This window comes from Phalaenopsis equestris, unplaced genomic scaffold (assembly GCF_001263595.1).
Source record: "Phalaenopsis equestris unplaced genomic scaffold, ASM126359v1 Scaffold000002, whole genome shotgun sequence".
In the NCBI taxonomy this organism is placed as follows: Eukaryota; Viridiplantae; Streptophyta; class Magnoliopsida; order Asparagales; family Orchidaceae; genus Phalaenopsis; species Phalaenopsis equestris.
In genome coordinates, this window is record NW_018164444.1 from 40229135 (window position 1) to 40244382 (window position 15248).

Sequence of the window (15248 nt, forward strand, 5' to 3'; positions counted from 1 at the left end):
TCATGCTTAAAAATTAGTAAGATAATTTAGGTGTGAGTTATGTAAATACACGAGAATTGTGTGCTAATTTAAAATATAGCACTCGTATGAAAATTTAAAACCATCTTTAAATCATTAAAAATGTAAAAAAATGAAATTTTAAATTTCATATTACATAATTATATACATATCACATCATTTTATGTATTTATATATCCAACACTAGAAGTTTAACACGTATATATGTAAACTTATGAAAGATAATCTACATTGTTCTAAAATTAGTAAGAGATTTCTTAAATATGGGCATCATGCACGTGGATGTTTAAAATATGGGCATCATGCACGTGAATATAAAAAGTTTAAATGTTTGATGATAAATATATAAGAATTGTGTGTATATACATATGACATAGTAATTATGTTATAGTTTTTTATCATGACCTCGTAATTTTGAATTCTGACTATTACTTTTTTAGCCCACTTTTTCCCAAAATGGAAAAAAAAAGAAATAATTGGATTCTGAGGGAGACAATCACCAAGTGGACAAAGGCGTAGGGCACGAACTGCTAAGACTTGTAATCATGTAATCAATTTGAAATTGCAAATAATCATTTGATTGTTTCTTTAAATTTTAAATTTAATCGGACAAGTATAAATACTTGAGTTTTTTAACAAGTGACGATCAGTTGACGATTTTATTCAGGTGCATAACACCCATATTAAAAAGGCAGATTAAAATAACTTCGAAAAAAAAAAAATATTGATCAAAGATGAGAAAATATTGTATCAAGATTACGCACGTAGAGTTAGGTATGGAGTCCAATGAAATCACACCACGTGACCGTAACAGAAAAAAAAAATTTGTTCAATAACACAAAAGAATATTCCTCCCGTATTATTCAGGTATTATTTTGTGTTATTCATGTGTTATTCAAATGTTATTGATATGTTATTGTGTTATTATCACACCGAAAATATTCTAGAACACAATAACACATGAATAATATATAATAACACTTGAAATAACACAGAATAACACGAGAATATTCTCCGGTGTTACCGGGCCGTTTTTTTTTTTTTTTTTCTTGTCACTTCTATGTTGCGTGATTTTATTGGGCTCTGAACGTAACACTACGTGCAGAGTCCTGATGCAATATTTTTTCATCAAAGAGCGGATATGAGATAATGCAGGGAAGGGATGGAACAGTTTCATTCACCTCTGAAGTTTAAAATAATAAAAGTATAGCATCACTGTACAAATATTAAAACAGTTGGAAAAACAAACTTGTAGAACCATCTCCGAATGACCGAAGGCCTGTTGGTTTCACTAGAGCCCTACACAGCGGGCATGTGCGCTCCCTATCAAACCTATAAAAGTTATAATAACAAAAAAATTTAAAACAAAACAATTTTACCATTAATAAAAATAAAATGAGAATGACGGTATCAATGTTAAGAAAATAAAAAATAGGTGTTAGATATGCAAATACATAGGAAGTGGCTGCTATTTCTGTAAATACATAGGTGTTAGATGGATGGATGGAGAGTTTAGGTCTCACCATTCGGAAACACAGTCTTCGCAGAAGATGTGCTTGCAGCGAAGGAGAATGGGCACATGCATCTTCTCTTGGCATATAGCACACAGATCACCAGCTGCAATCACCTGCACCATAAGCAGCTCCACATTGTTTGATCATTTTACTAATTATGACAATAATTGTGGGCTTAGATAAGAAACCTCAACAAGAGAAGGTACTTATGTAATAAGGCACATAATTAAAAAAAGAAAAAAAGAGAAGTCTATCTATAAAGGATCTCTATGTAGGCTGTACCATAAATAAAACATGAAAGAATTTCCAATCAAAAGATGTCATGATAAAATCTTGATATGGATATTAAATTCTTTCGAATTGCTTTGAGATGGGGTGCATTGTAATTCTGATTGATCATATATATTGCACTAATCTTGAAGCAAATTCACCCATCCTTATCTCTTGGCCCCTTTTTTTTTTTCATGGAGTACCATGAAAGTGTTATTAGGACAACATTGAGAAAATAATATGTTGAGCATGTTAGAAGTTATTTGGATAACCTTAAGGAGAAAATATATGTTTATATTGAAGTTATCATAAATAAGATAAATGGGTGACAAATGAAAGATTTTTCTGGCATAAGAATTCTTTCATACTAGTTTAAAGGGAGATTGCCAACCTGTTCAGCTGTTGCGTTTGAGCCATAATGCACCTCTTTACAGGACAGGTCCTTCAATGCAGCAAAGAAAGATCGAACCTGCGGGGCACACGAATTGAACGAAATTAAAATTGGCTCCCCCAACTGATAATTACAATCAATACAGCATGTTGAAAATTTTAATTTACTGGGTAGAAATTAGAATAATTTAAAGGGGCACTACCGTGCATAACATGCAATCCTTATGTATTTACATTTATACAAACCAAGTTTTTAATATCAGATCAAAAGTACCACCATTTTAATTTTTAAAAAAATGAAATCCACTCTTTCTTGCATAGATAAGGTAGCATATATTTCGAAAAAATTGAGTGGTATGTATGTAAATCTTCATGAATTAAATGGAAACAATATTAATTACCTTCTCCACAACAGATGTCAACTTGAAAGTCAAGTATAGTCCAGTGATAAGAGAGGAAAAGAAGCTTCCATATTCTTTGTTCAGGAAAAATCTGTACCAAACTGGTGTTGGCAATAACGCGCGATACAAGAGGAGAAAATATTCCACAAGCGTTAGCATTTGACCCTGAAAGCAAAATAGAGATTCAACTTATTCCCAAGATGGAAATATTGTACTTAATGCAATGGTTATTTATGGTATATCATGTTGGAAAATAGGCAAAATCTACGCAAAAGCAAAAAGCAGAAAAAAAAAGAATAATAATAATAACACAGCATACAAAAATACAATAATTTTAGGAAAATTTGCGTACATATCACATAGTTCTTCTGTATTTATTTATCTAACACCTAAATTTTCATAGTTAGGTGAATAATACTTCGGTGTGATAAACCTATACATTAAAAAATTTATTTCACTCGCAAAAAATAAATCCTACAAGCATGAATATGTTCGCATCTCCTCCCATACCCAAATATCAAATAGCATACGCGCATCTGTTAAAGGAATGCCAGAGTTAGACACAAGATGAGTAAATTGAAGGCTCAACAAAATACCTCACAAAAGGAGAACAAGGCTGAAGTAAATCAACTAAGATTCCATAAGTATTCATGAATTAATTTTGAGTTTTTATGCATAGTTGCTTTATCATCATCTGATAGCTGTCATTTCTTATAACAATGCAAGTCATGCGAAGGCAGAAAAATGATACTGAACTTCCAAGTCACGATATGAATGCTATGATTTCTGCTCTTCTACAGGCCTTTATTAATTAGAGCACAAATAAATTCTATATCAGAAGAACCTGGACAGCATTTGGGGAAAAGCCAAGTGTCAAAAATACTCCTCTGACTCTTTTCAGATGGTCATTTAGGTCTCAGAGGCAATAAAGTGTGAAATTAGTCCCCAAATTATTTTAATTTGGTTTGGGCTGAAATAGTCTCAAGGGAGGACTACTTTAGCCTAAATTTAAAGAATCCAGGAATTAAATTGACAATTTGGGCTGAAATAGTCTCAAGGGAGGACTACTTTGGCCTAAATTTAAAGAATCCAGGAATTAAATTGACAATTTTATAAACTCTGTGACTAAAATGACCCATGAAAACAATGAAGGGACTATTTTGACACTTTACCCATTTTGTGAAGGTATTCTAGATGATGATAGGTAGAAACCAAGCTCTAGTTATTTGCAAGAAAAAAATAAAATTCATGGACTCAAATGTCAAAAGTTTTGAGAACAAAATAAAAGCAGATTACCTGCTTACGGTAGCTACGACCACGACTGTTCTTGTAATAAATTAGAAGTATGCATTTGATCACCATAGCTGCCTGTCGAACCATAGTATCTGAAAATAAGGAACTATTAAAATCCTACTGACATTTCTGAAAATATATATTAAGCTGCAAAAAGGCACAAAACAACATTTATTGCATCTAAATAATGACATCCAACAACTGTGATCACATTAATACCATGAAAATCACAACCAAAGGCTTAACCTAACAATGGAAATAATTTCAAACTTGTATAAATGATTCTAAAACAAGATGAACGAATGATAATGAAAAGGAGAGCTACAATGATTTGAGTTGAACAGTCCTCTTTATATGAATTTGTTGAGGTGAGATGATTTCCAAAAGCACCGGTTCCATAGGGCGTAAACATATTACTATAAAACCGAGTGAGATGAAGCTGGTTTAGTTGGGAGACCATCCAATAATATCCACTTTCCGTAGTTCCTTCAATGCATCAGCCCAAGCAAAGACTACATGTGAAACCCCTTTTAAGTAGATAAAGCTAAACACTTAAACACTAAAGCGCACTTTGGTATAACGATTAGAATTTATCAGAAACGCCAAAGTTAAGTGATCTCATGTGGGAGCACTCCTGGGATGGGTGATCTCCTGGAAAGGTACATTGATGGGATATATAGTGAGAGACACATTTTGAATATGATGATGGATTAGAATTTGGGTTGTTAGAAATAGTATCACAATATTACACGAACTTGAAAATGGAGACTAAGTGTCAACATAATACTACGCCATTGGAGCCACGTCTTAAACCCTGGATGAGACAAAATGATATATAGTGGGAGACACATTTTGAATTTAGAGGGCCACCACTGGAATCATATATGCCTAGAGGATATTAGTTACTTAAATGGGTAAAATTGTGAAATCCCTCAAGTTGAATGAAGCTGAACTCTTAAACATCGAAGTACCTTTTGGTATAATGGTTGAAATTTCATTAAAAACTCCGAAGTTAAGGGTGCTCATGCTAGAGCACTCTTAAGATGGGTGATCTCATGAGAAATTATACAAATGGGATTAAACTGTGAGCTCATTAGGACAAAGTGGACAATATCTCAATGGATGAGAGTTTGAGCTATTACACTACATGCATCGCACACATAAAACATAATATTTTTTTTACGTGTTGGTGTTTGTGTGTGTGTAAGCTTACAACCTGTCTAATAGTTCCCATCAATGGCCTAAATAAGAAATTTTGATTCGTGCATTATACAGAAAGAAAGCATCAAGCTAATAAAGCCTCTCTTCAAAAGCTAATCCACTCCTATAGCTACAAATAGTATTATGTTACACCCACAGACGAGCCGGTCCGGGAGGGAATGGCCTATTGCAACACAGCCAGCCCACACGCGGGCTGGCTTTTATCGCGAGAAGAAGGAGAAGAACCCGAGCGAGGTGCAGAGGAAGGAAAGGAGGGGGTGGGGTCCACTTGGGCAATAATCACATATTCAAGGAAGAGAAATTGAGAGGATTTTGGAGGGAACTTTAGAAGGAAAGTTTTTAGATGTTGTATGAGGATTCTATTTAAGGAGAAACCTAGGGATTGTTTTATTTTCATGCATTATTTTATAGCTGCTGTGTTTTTTTCCTTTTGGTGTTCTTGCTAGCGACGTCTAGGGTGTGCGAGAGCTGATCTACCTCTCGAAAGTAGATCATCTTTGTATCTTGCTTGTTTCTTCCTTTGATTGTAGTAAAAGTCGCCCTTATTTGTGTTTTTCCACCAATCTATTGTGATTTTGTCGTGTTTTGTTTGCTGATTTTGGTGCCGAGACGTATCATAATACAAAAAAATAAATACTCGTAGAATAAAATACAAGATCCATAAACAAAGGAGAAAAGTTGAGAGTATACCATTGACTAAAATAAAAAATATAGCATGCCAAAATGGTGGAATTTCCTTTGGAGGAAGAAGCACCAGTGGATTCATGAGATCATCATTCCTATACCACCAGTAGACGCCAAAGACATGAAGCATGAAAACCACTGTTATTCCAACAAGAACTGACATTCTCCTTTCCCCCTGCAAGTTCAATAAAGAATATAACAAAGAATGCGTTTGAGTATCATCTGAATAAGTCTTTAAACACAGGCAAAAGAAGGGCTAACAAATACTTCAGAGATGGTTTCATTATGTTCTTTATAAAAAAAACCCTAGAAATGAAACTATAATTTTACAAGAAAAATGAAAATGTGATGGATGAACGCTACAATAGAGTGAAAATTTAAAACTAGTTCATTAGTTGATGCAAACATCAGAGTTGATGTGGACAGAAACACAGCATTGAGATGAGTGCATTGATATTCTGAGTTTTGGAAGTTACTAATGCTGTTTTAAAAAAAATAATAATAAATTCTATAAGTATAATTTTACATTAGTTTAATGGGAAATTTACAAACATGGCACACAATTCTTATTTATGTATGGACATAGCTCACAGTTAAACTTTTATATTTACATACATAACACTTTGATGCTTTAAACCTAAGCATGAAAAGGTGTATTTCACTTTTAAAAAATATAAATAGTGATATTTTTTATGTGATGTTAAGAACGTGAGTGCTGTGTTTAAATATAAAAATGGAGGCGTGAGATATGTAAAGACATAAGAATTGTGTGCTATGTAAATGCCTCTAATTTATTTTGATGTTAACATGCTAAACGGTGACTATCACAATGAAGAGTGAATTGTGTTGTCTAAATGCATGTGTTATTATTCTTTATTTTTTGGTTGTTTTCCTTATTGGTCCAGTTCAATTCCAATAATGGATGGAATGGGTTGTTAATATTCTAATGGCTATTATTCGTATTTGCAATGAAAATCTATTATAACCAGAGTTGTCGATCCTTTTTTACTGTAGCTTCAGTCACTGGTTGAACACCTTCACCTTCGATCTTTATTTCTAGTTATTAGAAATTCTACTCGCAAGAGCCGTAACTTTTGTATGATCGGTTGTAGCAGAATTTGGGAGTTAATGCCTTCACATTGTATCAATTTTTCATGTGTTATATGTCTTATTCAGTTTGATGTTGTAGAATCTAGTTTTCAATGATGCACACAACAACCAAATTTTCATATCAAGTTGTTGAAGACTATCTTGGTATCTTCCAAATGTGCGACCTAATTTGTCCCATTGGTGCGACGTCTTGTATTACTAATATGTATAAGGACATGAAAACTCTTTTTGCAAAAGCTCTATTGATATTTTTTAAACTTTAAATCAACTTTGCCCCAACTATTCAGTGAGATGCTTGAGACTTCATCAATCACCATTAATTTTAATGAAATATTGTATATATTATTCAACATAGTTCAGTTATATTTTAATTTGCTTTCATATTATCAATAATTAACTACAAAAAGGCCTCTACTTTAAACAAAAATTGTTAAAATTTTCCAAAAAAAAAAAATGATGCAGCAGAGATTGTTGCACCTTCAAAGCAGTTTGCTTCCGCAATATATCATTTGATTTGAACATGACTGCTGCAATCCAGATAGTGACAAAGAATCCTGTCACACATGTAGAGACAATTGTAGTTATGAATAAAACACAAGATAGGCCAAAAATAGCAAGGATTTTTTTCTCTAACAATAGAATAGTTTAGCCAGCATTGGATGAGGTGATTGTAGGTTGAATTTATCCATAAAAGTCCAAATCAAATCATATTTATCCAGAACAAATAAAGCAGTCATCTAAAGGATAGTCTTAAAAAGGCAAATTTTACCCTCACAGCTACTAATACAAAAAGAATGTTTAAAATAATGGAGAATGTAAAAGTAATTCACAGATCTATGTAAATGTTTAAAATACGACTAAAAAGAAATGTTGTAGCAAACATATTCGAAATAAAGAAAACTGGTTTGGAACAATCACCAGTGCTCAAAATAATAAAGCAAAGATTCTGAGTCCATTTTCTCATACAAACTATGAATGAAAAGCATGTTTGTTTAACAGAACACCCATTTTAATCTAAATAATTATCCTGGGTTAATATGTAACCAAGCTTTAAGATCAAAATACAATGTTACGTTTTCATAGTACATGAATACAGCAAATGTATATCTTCGCAGTTAAGAAACAATCGTAGAATTTGTAAAACGTAAAACACAAATTTAACCGGATACATCAGGCTGTAATCGAATAAGTGCACCACATGACGTGGATGACACCCATGCATATTAAAGCTCAATTAAGCTTGTTTAGTTACATCATTGAACAAAGCTTGAATAAAAGTGTAAATGCTCATCATATAAATGAACAAGCTTGAACACCAACTAGCTTGTTCATTTATGTTAGTTTTTGTTTCTTGCTTTAAAGTTGCTCACTGAGAACTCATGCTCATTTAATGATAGTTAGTTGCTTATTTAATGACTTAAGACACGTTTTTATATAAATTTTCTCATAACATTTGCACCGTAAAAAAGTATGCATCTTATTAGAGGTATATATATGACGAAAATATCAAGTAAATACCTAGATGTTTAGATTTGAACTTAATAAAACAACTTAAATAATATGCAAAGAATTATATCAATTTTTTATTAAAATTGATATTTCTTCCATTATGTCTAGTAAGGCCATAAGTGTCAATTATTAGTAATACATATATAATCATTCAGATTTTCTTGAAGCTAGATAAAGACTCAAACTTGATAAGAAAAATAATAAACAAAATTTTAGAACTTTGTTCATGCTCGTGCTCTGCTCTCAACTGATAAGATTTGAAACAAGGCAATACTCGGCTTGTCTCAGTTCATTTACAACCTTATTGCTAAGTGATATTCGGAGATAGACAACCTTCTCATGTTGTCATGTCTTAAACAGATTATAACGTATTTACTCACTCTCCACTTTAAAGAAGCACTTCAAAGATATCAATTGCATGCACAATCTCCATATTGTAAATTCTAATCATGGCATAATTAATTATTCAAAATAAGAATGTAACTAGTAATAGGAATACCTTGCAAATGCTGTCGAATGAACACTACCAACAAAAGCAACGAGAAAGGTAGTATCTGCTCAACCCATCTCGCAAGCTGCTGAATATCATATCTCTGGTAAGATGACTCCCTATTGTTAGCATCCGCAAGGTTCACATCATCATCCAAGCTCTGCGTATTAGCAGAGGCTGGCGATCCACCAACCTCCCGAACGCGATACTCTCTCCCTCCATCATCTCCAACTCCAACATCACCAGAAACCCTAGGAATCGCATCCTCAGAAACACCATTCTCGCCGGTCGACGGATGAGTCTGGTTCTCATGATCCCCCGATGGAATAATCCTTATCAACACCTCCCCTTCACCTCCAGAACTCGAACTCAAAGATCCTTCCATCTGAGCGGAACCATGTTCCGCCCGGCCGCCGTTGGCTTCACCAGCAAGCAAACCCGCACTCTCCGTATGGTTGCTTGATCGAGGCCGCAGGAATCCGGAATACTCTAGTAGAGCAGTCAGCGGTGCCTGGATGATGCTTGAAGCCGAAAACTGCGTCGAGTAACTCCTCATGCCACCACCGGTTCCGGCAGCCCGCGAGGTCCAATAAGCATCGGAATTTCCGCCGGATGTTTCCATGATGGCAAACCCTAATCCTAAGTTAGAATTCTACGAAAACGGATGAAAATGTAAACTATCAATACAGGCAAAATTTCTCAGGAAACCGTAGTAGAAGAAGATCTGGAATTGAATGGGAATGGCTCGCCATTTCTGACTGAAAACCTCCTTGATAAATTAAAGATTAAAGAGAAAAGTAAGCATTCTTGCAATGAGAACGCGTCCGCATTTAAACCCAAATGTAAGGAATGCAATTTAATTTTTAATGAACTGATTAATAATGTAATATAATTATTTAAAAAATAGTCAATCAAATATTATAAATTTGAGATCAAATAGCTCTTTTTGGAGACTATTTCAGCCCTAATTTAAGAATTCTTCCACTATTTTGATGTTTCATCAAACTCTAGGTTGAAAACGGCTCTGTGTAAATAGTTTATGACAATTTGATTTCTATAGAGACAAAAATTTAAGGAAAGAAAGTGATGAAGAAAAAGAGAAAATAAAGTGTAATACATCGTGTTTTATTCATAAAATGATTCTCTAACTTATTGAAGAAAGAGTACTTATCCATAAAATAATTCTCTAATTTATAGAAGAAAATGTACAGTGATAATACATGTGCATGTATTGTCTAGTTGTTTTTTAGCTCCATTGTTGATTTTAGTTGGATTCGACTCGATGGGATCAGCTTGGTTGCCTGAGCTTGATTTGTATGAGTTGGTTGACTAATATGTAGTCTGGTTATCGATCATTGATACATGATCAGAAGCTTTTGGAGCTTTACTTCTTTGGTTTGAGATGATATGAAATGGATCTTCCCTTAGATCGATTCTACTAGAAAGCATTCTATCGCATCCAATCAGTTTTTCTGTAGCGATTGACTCGAATGTTTTTTTGTCTAATTTCTGATCCAATGGCTCAAACTTAGCTCATCTGGTCATCTTTTTTTCCTCCTCGTGGCTCGATTGTTTTTGGCTTTGATGGGTTGGCTCGGACAGCATCTCTTGGTCGACCAAGTGGGACTCACATCGTCTTGGTAATGGATCGTTCTTTGTCGAACTTTTTCCTTATGATCTGTTAGATCTCTTTGAGATCCATGCTAGCACAATTTTTATGTACAAATGTTAAGGAGTATCATAAACCTATTTTTTGTTATAAAGTTAACTTGATTCAAATTGTAATTTACATGCAATCACCGCATTTAGCTAAATAATGTTGCAAAATGCAATTTCCCGCCGTAGCTTTAAAAAAAAACCAAACAAACAAAACACAGTTTTGCCGCATGTCACAACAACACCACCGCACCGCTACCCCAAACACACACTTAAATAGTATATATGACATTATTGATTTATATTTTATTTAAGGGGCATTTACAAACATAGCAACCAATTCCTATATATTTACATTTCTAGACCTCAGTTTATTTTTTACAATTATACCACTCAAATTCTTCATATCGTATCGAAAATATCATGATTTTAACTTTTAAAAAGTGAAATACACATCTTCATGAAAAGCTAGGTGGCATAAATGTAATAATTAAATATGACGTGTTAAATATGTAAATACATAAGAATTGAGTGGTATGTATGTAAATTTTCCTTTATTTAAATATAAGAACAGCTTATGGCAAGAAAAAAACAATTACAAAATAAAAAAAAAATAACCCTACAATTTAATAAAGGAAGATTTATCATGCATACCACTCATGTAAACTTCAATTTTTACGTACATGAAAAAGGCATCACTTTTTAAAATTCAAAATGATGATTTTTTTAATGTGCAATGAAAGAGTTGGATTGTATAAATATAAAAAAATTAAATATAGTTGTTAGATATGTAAATACATTGGTTGGGTGGCATGTCTGTAAATACCGCTTTGGTAAAATGTGGCTTTATCCTAGTTTCCTATCAAAATCTACATATTTATAATTTGAAATGTAGACATACCGAATCTACTTGTCTACTATTTGTAATATCAAAAGTTTAGTGCCCAACCCGAAAACAAAATAATTCACGGGGGTCATTTACATGGAAAAAATTTGTGTACGTGCGCTGCGTACGTCAATAGGTTACAGGGAGGGTATTTGAGGGTTATATCTACGTTATACCCTCTGAAATCTCCTTGTAACATTCCTATAACCTATCTGTAACCTACAGAAGCGCAGAATTTACTAGAAGGTACATGTAGGTTATAGGGAGGTTACAATAAGGTTATAGGGGGTATAACGCAGTTATAACCTCTCAATACCCTTTGTGTAACCTTCTGATATACTTACGTACGCAAATTTTTCTCCATTTACATAAATACCTTTCAACTCTTATGCATCAATATATTCAATATTTAATTTTTTTTATATTTACATACATACACAAATATTAACCTCCTGAACATCATTGTTATTTAATTTTTAACAGTAAAATACATGTTTTCATGCTTAAATTTATGACGCCAAACTGCTGTCAATGTAAATATCAAAATTCATGTGGTCGATATGTAAATACATAGGAATTGTGTGGTATGTATGTAATTGTAAATTTCCCAACTTGGAGAAGCCGGCACATATGAAAATATATATATTTTTTATTTTTGAAAGAGACAAAACATAATTGCAATTAGTCCAGAATAAAATCAAAAGCAGGGATTGCCTCTGACATGCGATTCGACGAAAGAATTCGATTTTTTGATCGGACGGCCAATAATATATAATTTCATGCCGGTAGAAAGTTCGAAGTTCATGCATTATAACAATTGCTTAATCAGGTTGAAGATTTATTAAACATTTTTTTGGCATTCAAGTCCATTTGGGGGAAGTCGGAGAAAACTTTTTTCTCTTCTGGCCGTCCGTTCGCTTCTACTGTCAGATGCACGGTCATCCCAACATAAATGCTATTTTCAACCGCTTAAATTAATAATTTTAAATATATATATGCTAAATACTCAGATCAATTGGTCGGGCATTTGATTGTCAGTCGTAAGTCCCCTCTGGTCTGAAGTTTGATTCCCCTAAAGTGTAGGATGTGGTACTCGAATTACTAGGCGCATGAGAAATAATTAATATTTTAGAGTCGTTTATTGTTTTTGATGTTGTAGAAGTATTTGTGAAATTGTCAAAAATTCTAGAGCACATCTGACTTTTCTGGCATTGATAATATTACAACTAATATTTTATGTTTAATAGTTGCAATTTACATTGTAATGTAATTTTTTATTCACAAATTTTATTTATCGTGTATGATTTGTTTCTCTTTCTTTTTGTTTATTGGTTTTTAAGTTTTTTTCTTACAATGTTCTAGAAGCATTTGTAATACAAATTGCATGTTAAAATAAGGATTGAGGTGTGCCTGGTTTTGGTTTATATGAAACTAAACCACATTGGCTAAGCCAAAGTATTGTTCAGTTTAGTTTAGTTCTATTTAAACTTTGGCCGGTTCAAATTTCTAAATTTTTATACAAAACCGCTTTGTTCAATTAATCCTTCGACTAATCCATCTGAATTAGTCTAATATACACCTCTAGTAAGTACTAATTAAGTCTCAAATAGTTGGTGTAATTTGCAAATTTTGCTTTTGAGTTCCATTTCCTTCTGAGTTCCATTTCCTTCTAAGAGTTCCATTTCCTTCTAAGTCATGGTGAATAAAAAATTTGGAGTATTACTTATCGTAAAGCCGGCTTGTTCTTTTTGTCCTTAATGTGCATGCCAGGTTGAATTGTTGAAAGGTACAAGCTTAGAGCAGTTTTTAGGGCGGAAGTTCAAAAAAAAAAAAAAAAAAGATATAAGCGAAAAAAAAAAAAGATAAGCGGAAGACAAGGGAGATCTCAACTGCGGGCGAAAAACTAGTTTGAAATAGAGTTTCTCGCTTGGTGACCTTGGTAGGAGCTTCTCCCTCTTAGGTGGGGAGAAGTAAGAAAATTTGTTGCTTGTTGTAGGTATTGGCACAATGTTACAACTCAAACGAGGCCGGTCCATCTGGGACCGGTGGCCATCAAATCGGCTCGCAGCAGAAGGAAGCGGGCCGATTCTTATCACGCGAAGCAGCGGGGCGGCACTTTGCCGCAATACAGGAAAACCAAGCGCAGGCAGGGTCCATGAGGGGCTTCATCAGATACTCAAGGAGGAGAAATTAAGGGAGTTGACCTAGGGTTTGTTTGATTCATGCATATTTTGTTGTGACTGTTGTTTTCTTTTTTCTTGTGGTGTTTCTAGCGACGTCTAGGGTGTGGGAGTGACGATTTACCTCTCGAATAATAGATCAACCTTGCATCCTGCTTGTTTTCCTTTAAATTTTGTAAGAGCAGCCCCTGTTTGTGTTTCTTCCACCTTTCTATTATCGTTTTGTTATGGTTTGTTCACTGAGTTTGGTGTCGATACGTATCAAATTGGTATAAGAGCCTAGATATTGACAAGATGACAACAAAGAAAGTGGATGTGCTAGAAGGAGAGGTAGGGCGGGCAAATCAGATCGGGAATGGAAGAAATATTCGCCACCATGGATGATGAGTTTTCATCCATTGAAAGTCGAATAGAGGATGGGTTCGAGAGAATTGGAGAAATTTGGGTGATGATTAAAAAACTCATGGAGATATAATCCAAGGCCATGCCGACCGCTTCAGTTGCAAACACTAACCAATGGGTGATCAGAGAATCCTTACCCAGGTTAAAAGAGAAGAAGATCGAGTGAGAAGACAGTGAATAAGACATCATCTACCTACAAGAGCGTCTCTCTAGGACTTCGAGAGTGGGACGAGTGGAGATTTCCGATGGAGGGGGATGGGCCGAAAATTGGAATGGTGTAAGGGGCATGGAAGAGAACGATGGAGGAAGAAAAGGAATCTCTTGAAGGGCCTAAAACCAGACATACGAGTAGCCATCGACCCCTTAAGACCACGAGGATTGAGGGAAATGATAAAGCTCGCCCAGATGATGGAGGATAAGAAACAAGTGAAGAAGACCAGTAAACGCGACATCACCAGAAGATTCTGTACAGGCACTTTGACAACCACGACACTGAGGACCAGGCGGTGCCATTTCAGAAAATGACGCCAAAGGAGAAGAATATAGGAGCCCGTCTCGGGAGTGATTTCAAGCGCCTCACAGATGTAGAAATGTAAGATAAATGAGCAAAATGACTGTGTTACTGTTGTGATGAGAAATACCCCCATAGGACACCGTTGCAAGGAGCGCGCCCTTTTGATTCTTTTAATTAATGAAGGCTCGATGAGATAGTAGAAATTACTATATAATAATAATAACTATTTTAAATGACAAAAAAAATATTCATTATAATTTTCATATTATTTAAATAAAATAAAATGATTATGAATAATATGTTCATATATTAAATATAATTACTAAATTTCATGAAAACATTTTTCAACTAAACTATCTAAACCAACACAAAAACTCGGTTTGGGACAACAGTGCAGGTGATGCACCTTCATTTTAGGTGTTTGACAAAACTATATTTTATTTGTTTTTTCAAAACTTTTTCAAAAACCCGTGATGGGAAGTGCATTTTGTGAACGGAACTGGCTAAATGTGGTGGCTCCAGAAAGTTTTTTTCAAAAACCCGGAAGTGCATTTTGCGAACGGAACTGGCTAAATGTGGTGGCTCCAGAAAGATTGGGGCTTGTGATCTTATTTTTTTAACATCAGTTTCTTCTGCATCAACTTGACAACTTCAAACAGTTGTAGCTGCCCAAAAACATGAAGCAGAAAAAATTACCAAATCAACCCTAA

General features: G+C 34.1%; 1 protein-coding gene across 1 annotated transcript; it reads right to left on the reverse strand.

Annotated features, from left to right (window-relative positions):
• Positions 1 to 1167: 1167 nt before the first annotated feature.
• On the reverse strand, positions 1168 to 9712 carry LOC110017912 (RING finger and transmembrane domain-containing protein 2-like). The gene is made up of 8 exons (XM_020715072.1): positions 8910 to 9712; positions 7379 to 7455; positions 5798 to 5966; positions 3890 to 3978; positions 2594 to 2758; positions 2194 to 2271; positions 1542 to 1645; positions 1168 to 1350 (listed from the first exon to the last, which is right to left on the reverse strand). The coding sequence occupies exons 1-8, from the start codon at positions 9520 to 9522 to the stop codon at positions 1245 to 1247; spliced, it is 1401 nt and encodes a 466-aa protein (XP_020570731.1). The 5' UTR covers positions 9523 to 9712; the 3' UTR covers positions 1168 to 1244.
• Between the last annotated feature and the right edge of the window lie 5536 nt (positions 9713 to 15248).

What these genes read in the sequence shown, in the direction of transcription:
- LOC110017912 (XM_020715072.1), bottom strand. Translation starts at nt 9,522, where the DNA reads ATGGAAACATCCGGCGGAAATTCCGATGCTTATTGGACCTCGCGGGCT. An exon ending in GTCGTAGCTACCGTAAGCAG is followed by an intron (nt 2,759 to 3,889) that starts GTAATCTGCTTT and finishes TTTTGCTTTCAG; the next exon opens with GGTCAAATGCTAACGCTTGT. An exon ending in GAAGACTGTGTTTCCGAATG is followed by an intron (nt 1,351 to 1,541) that starts GTGAGACCTAAA and finishes TAACTTTTATAG; the next exon opens with GTTTGATAGGGAGCGCACAT.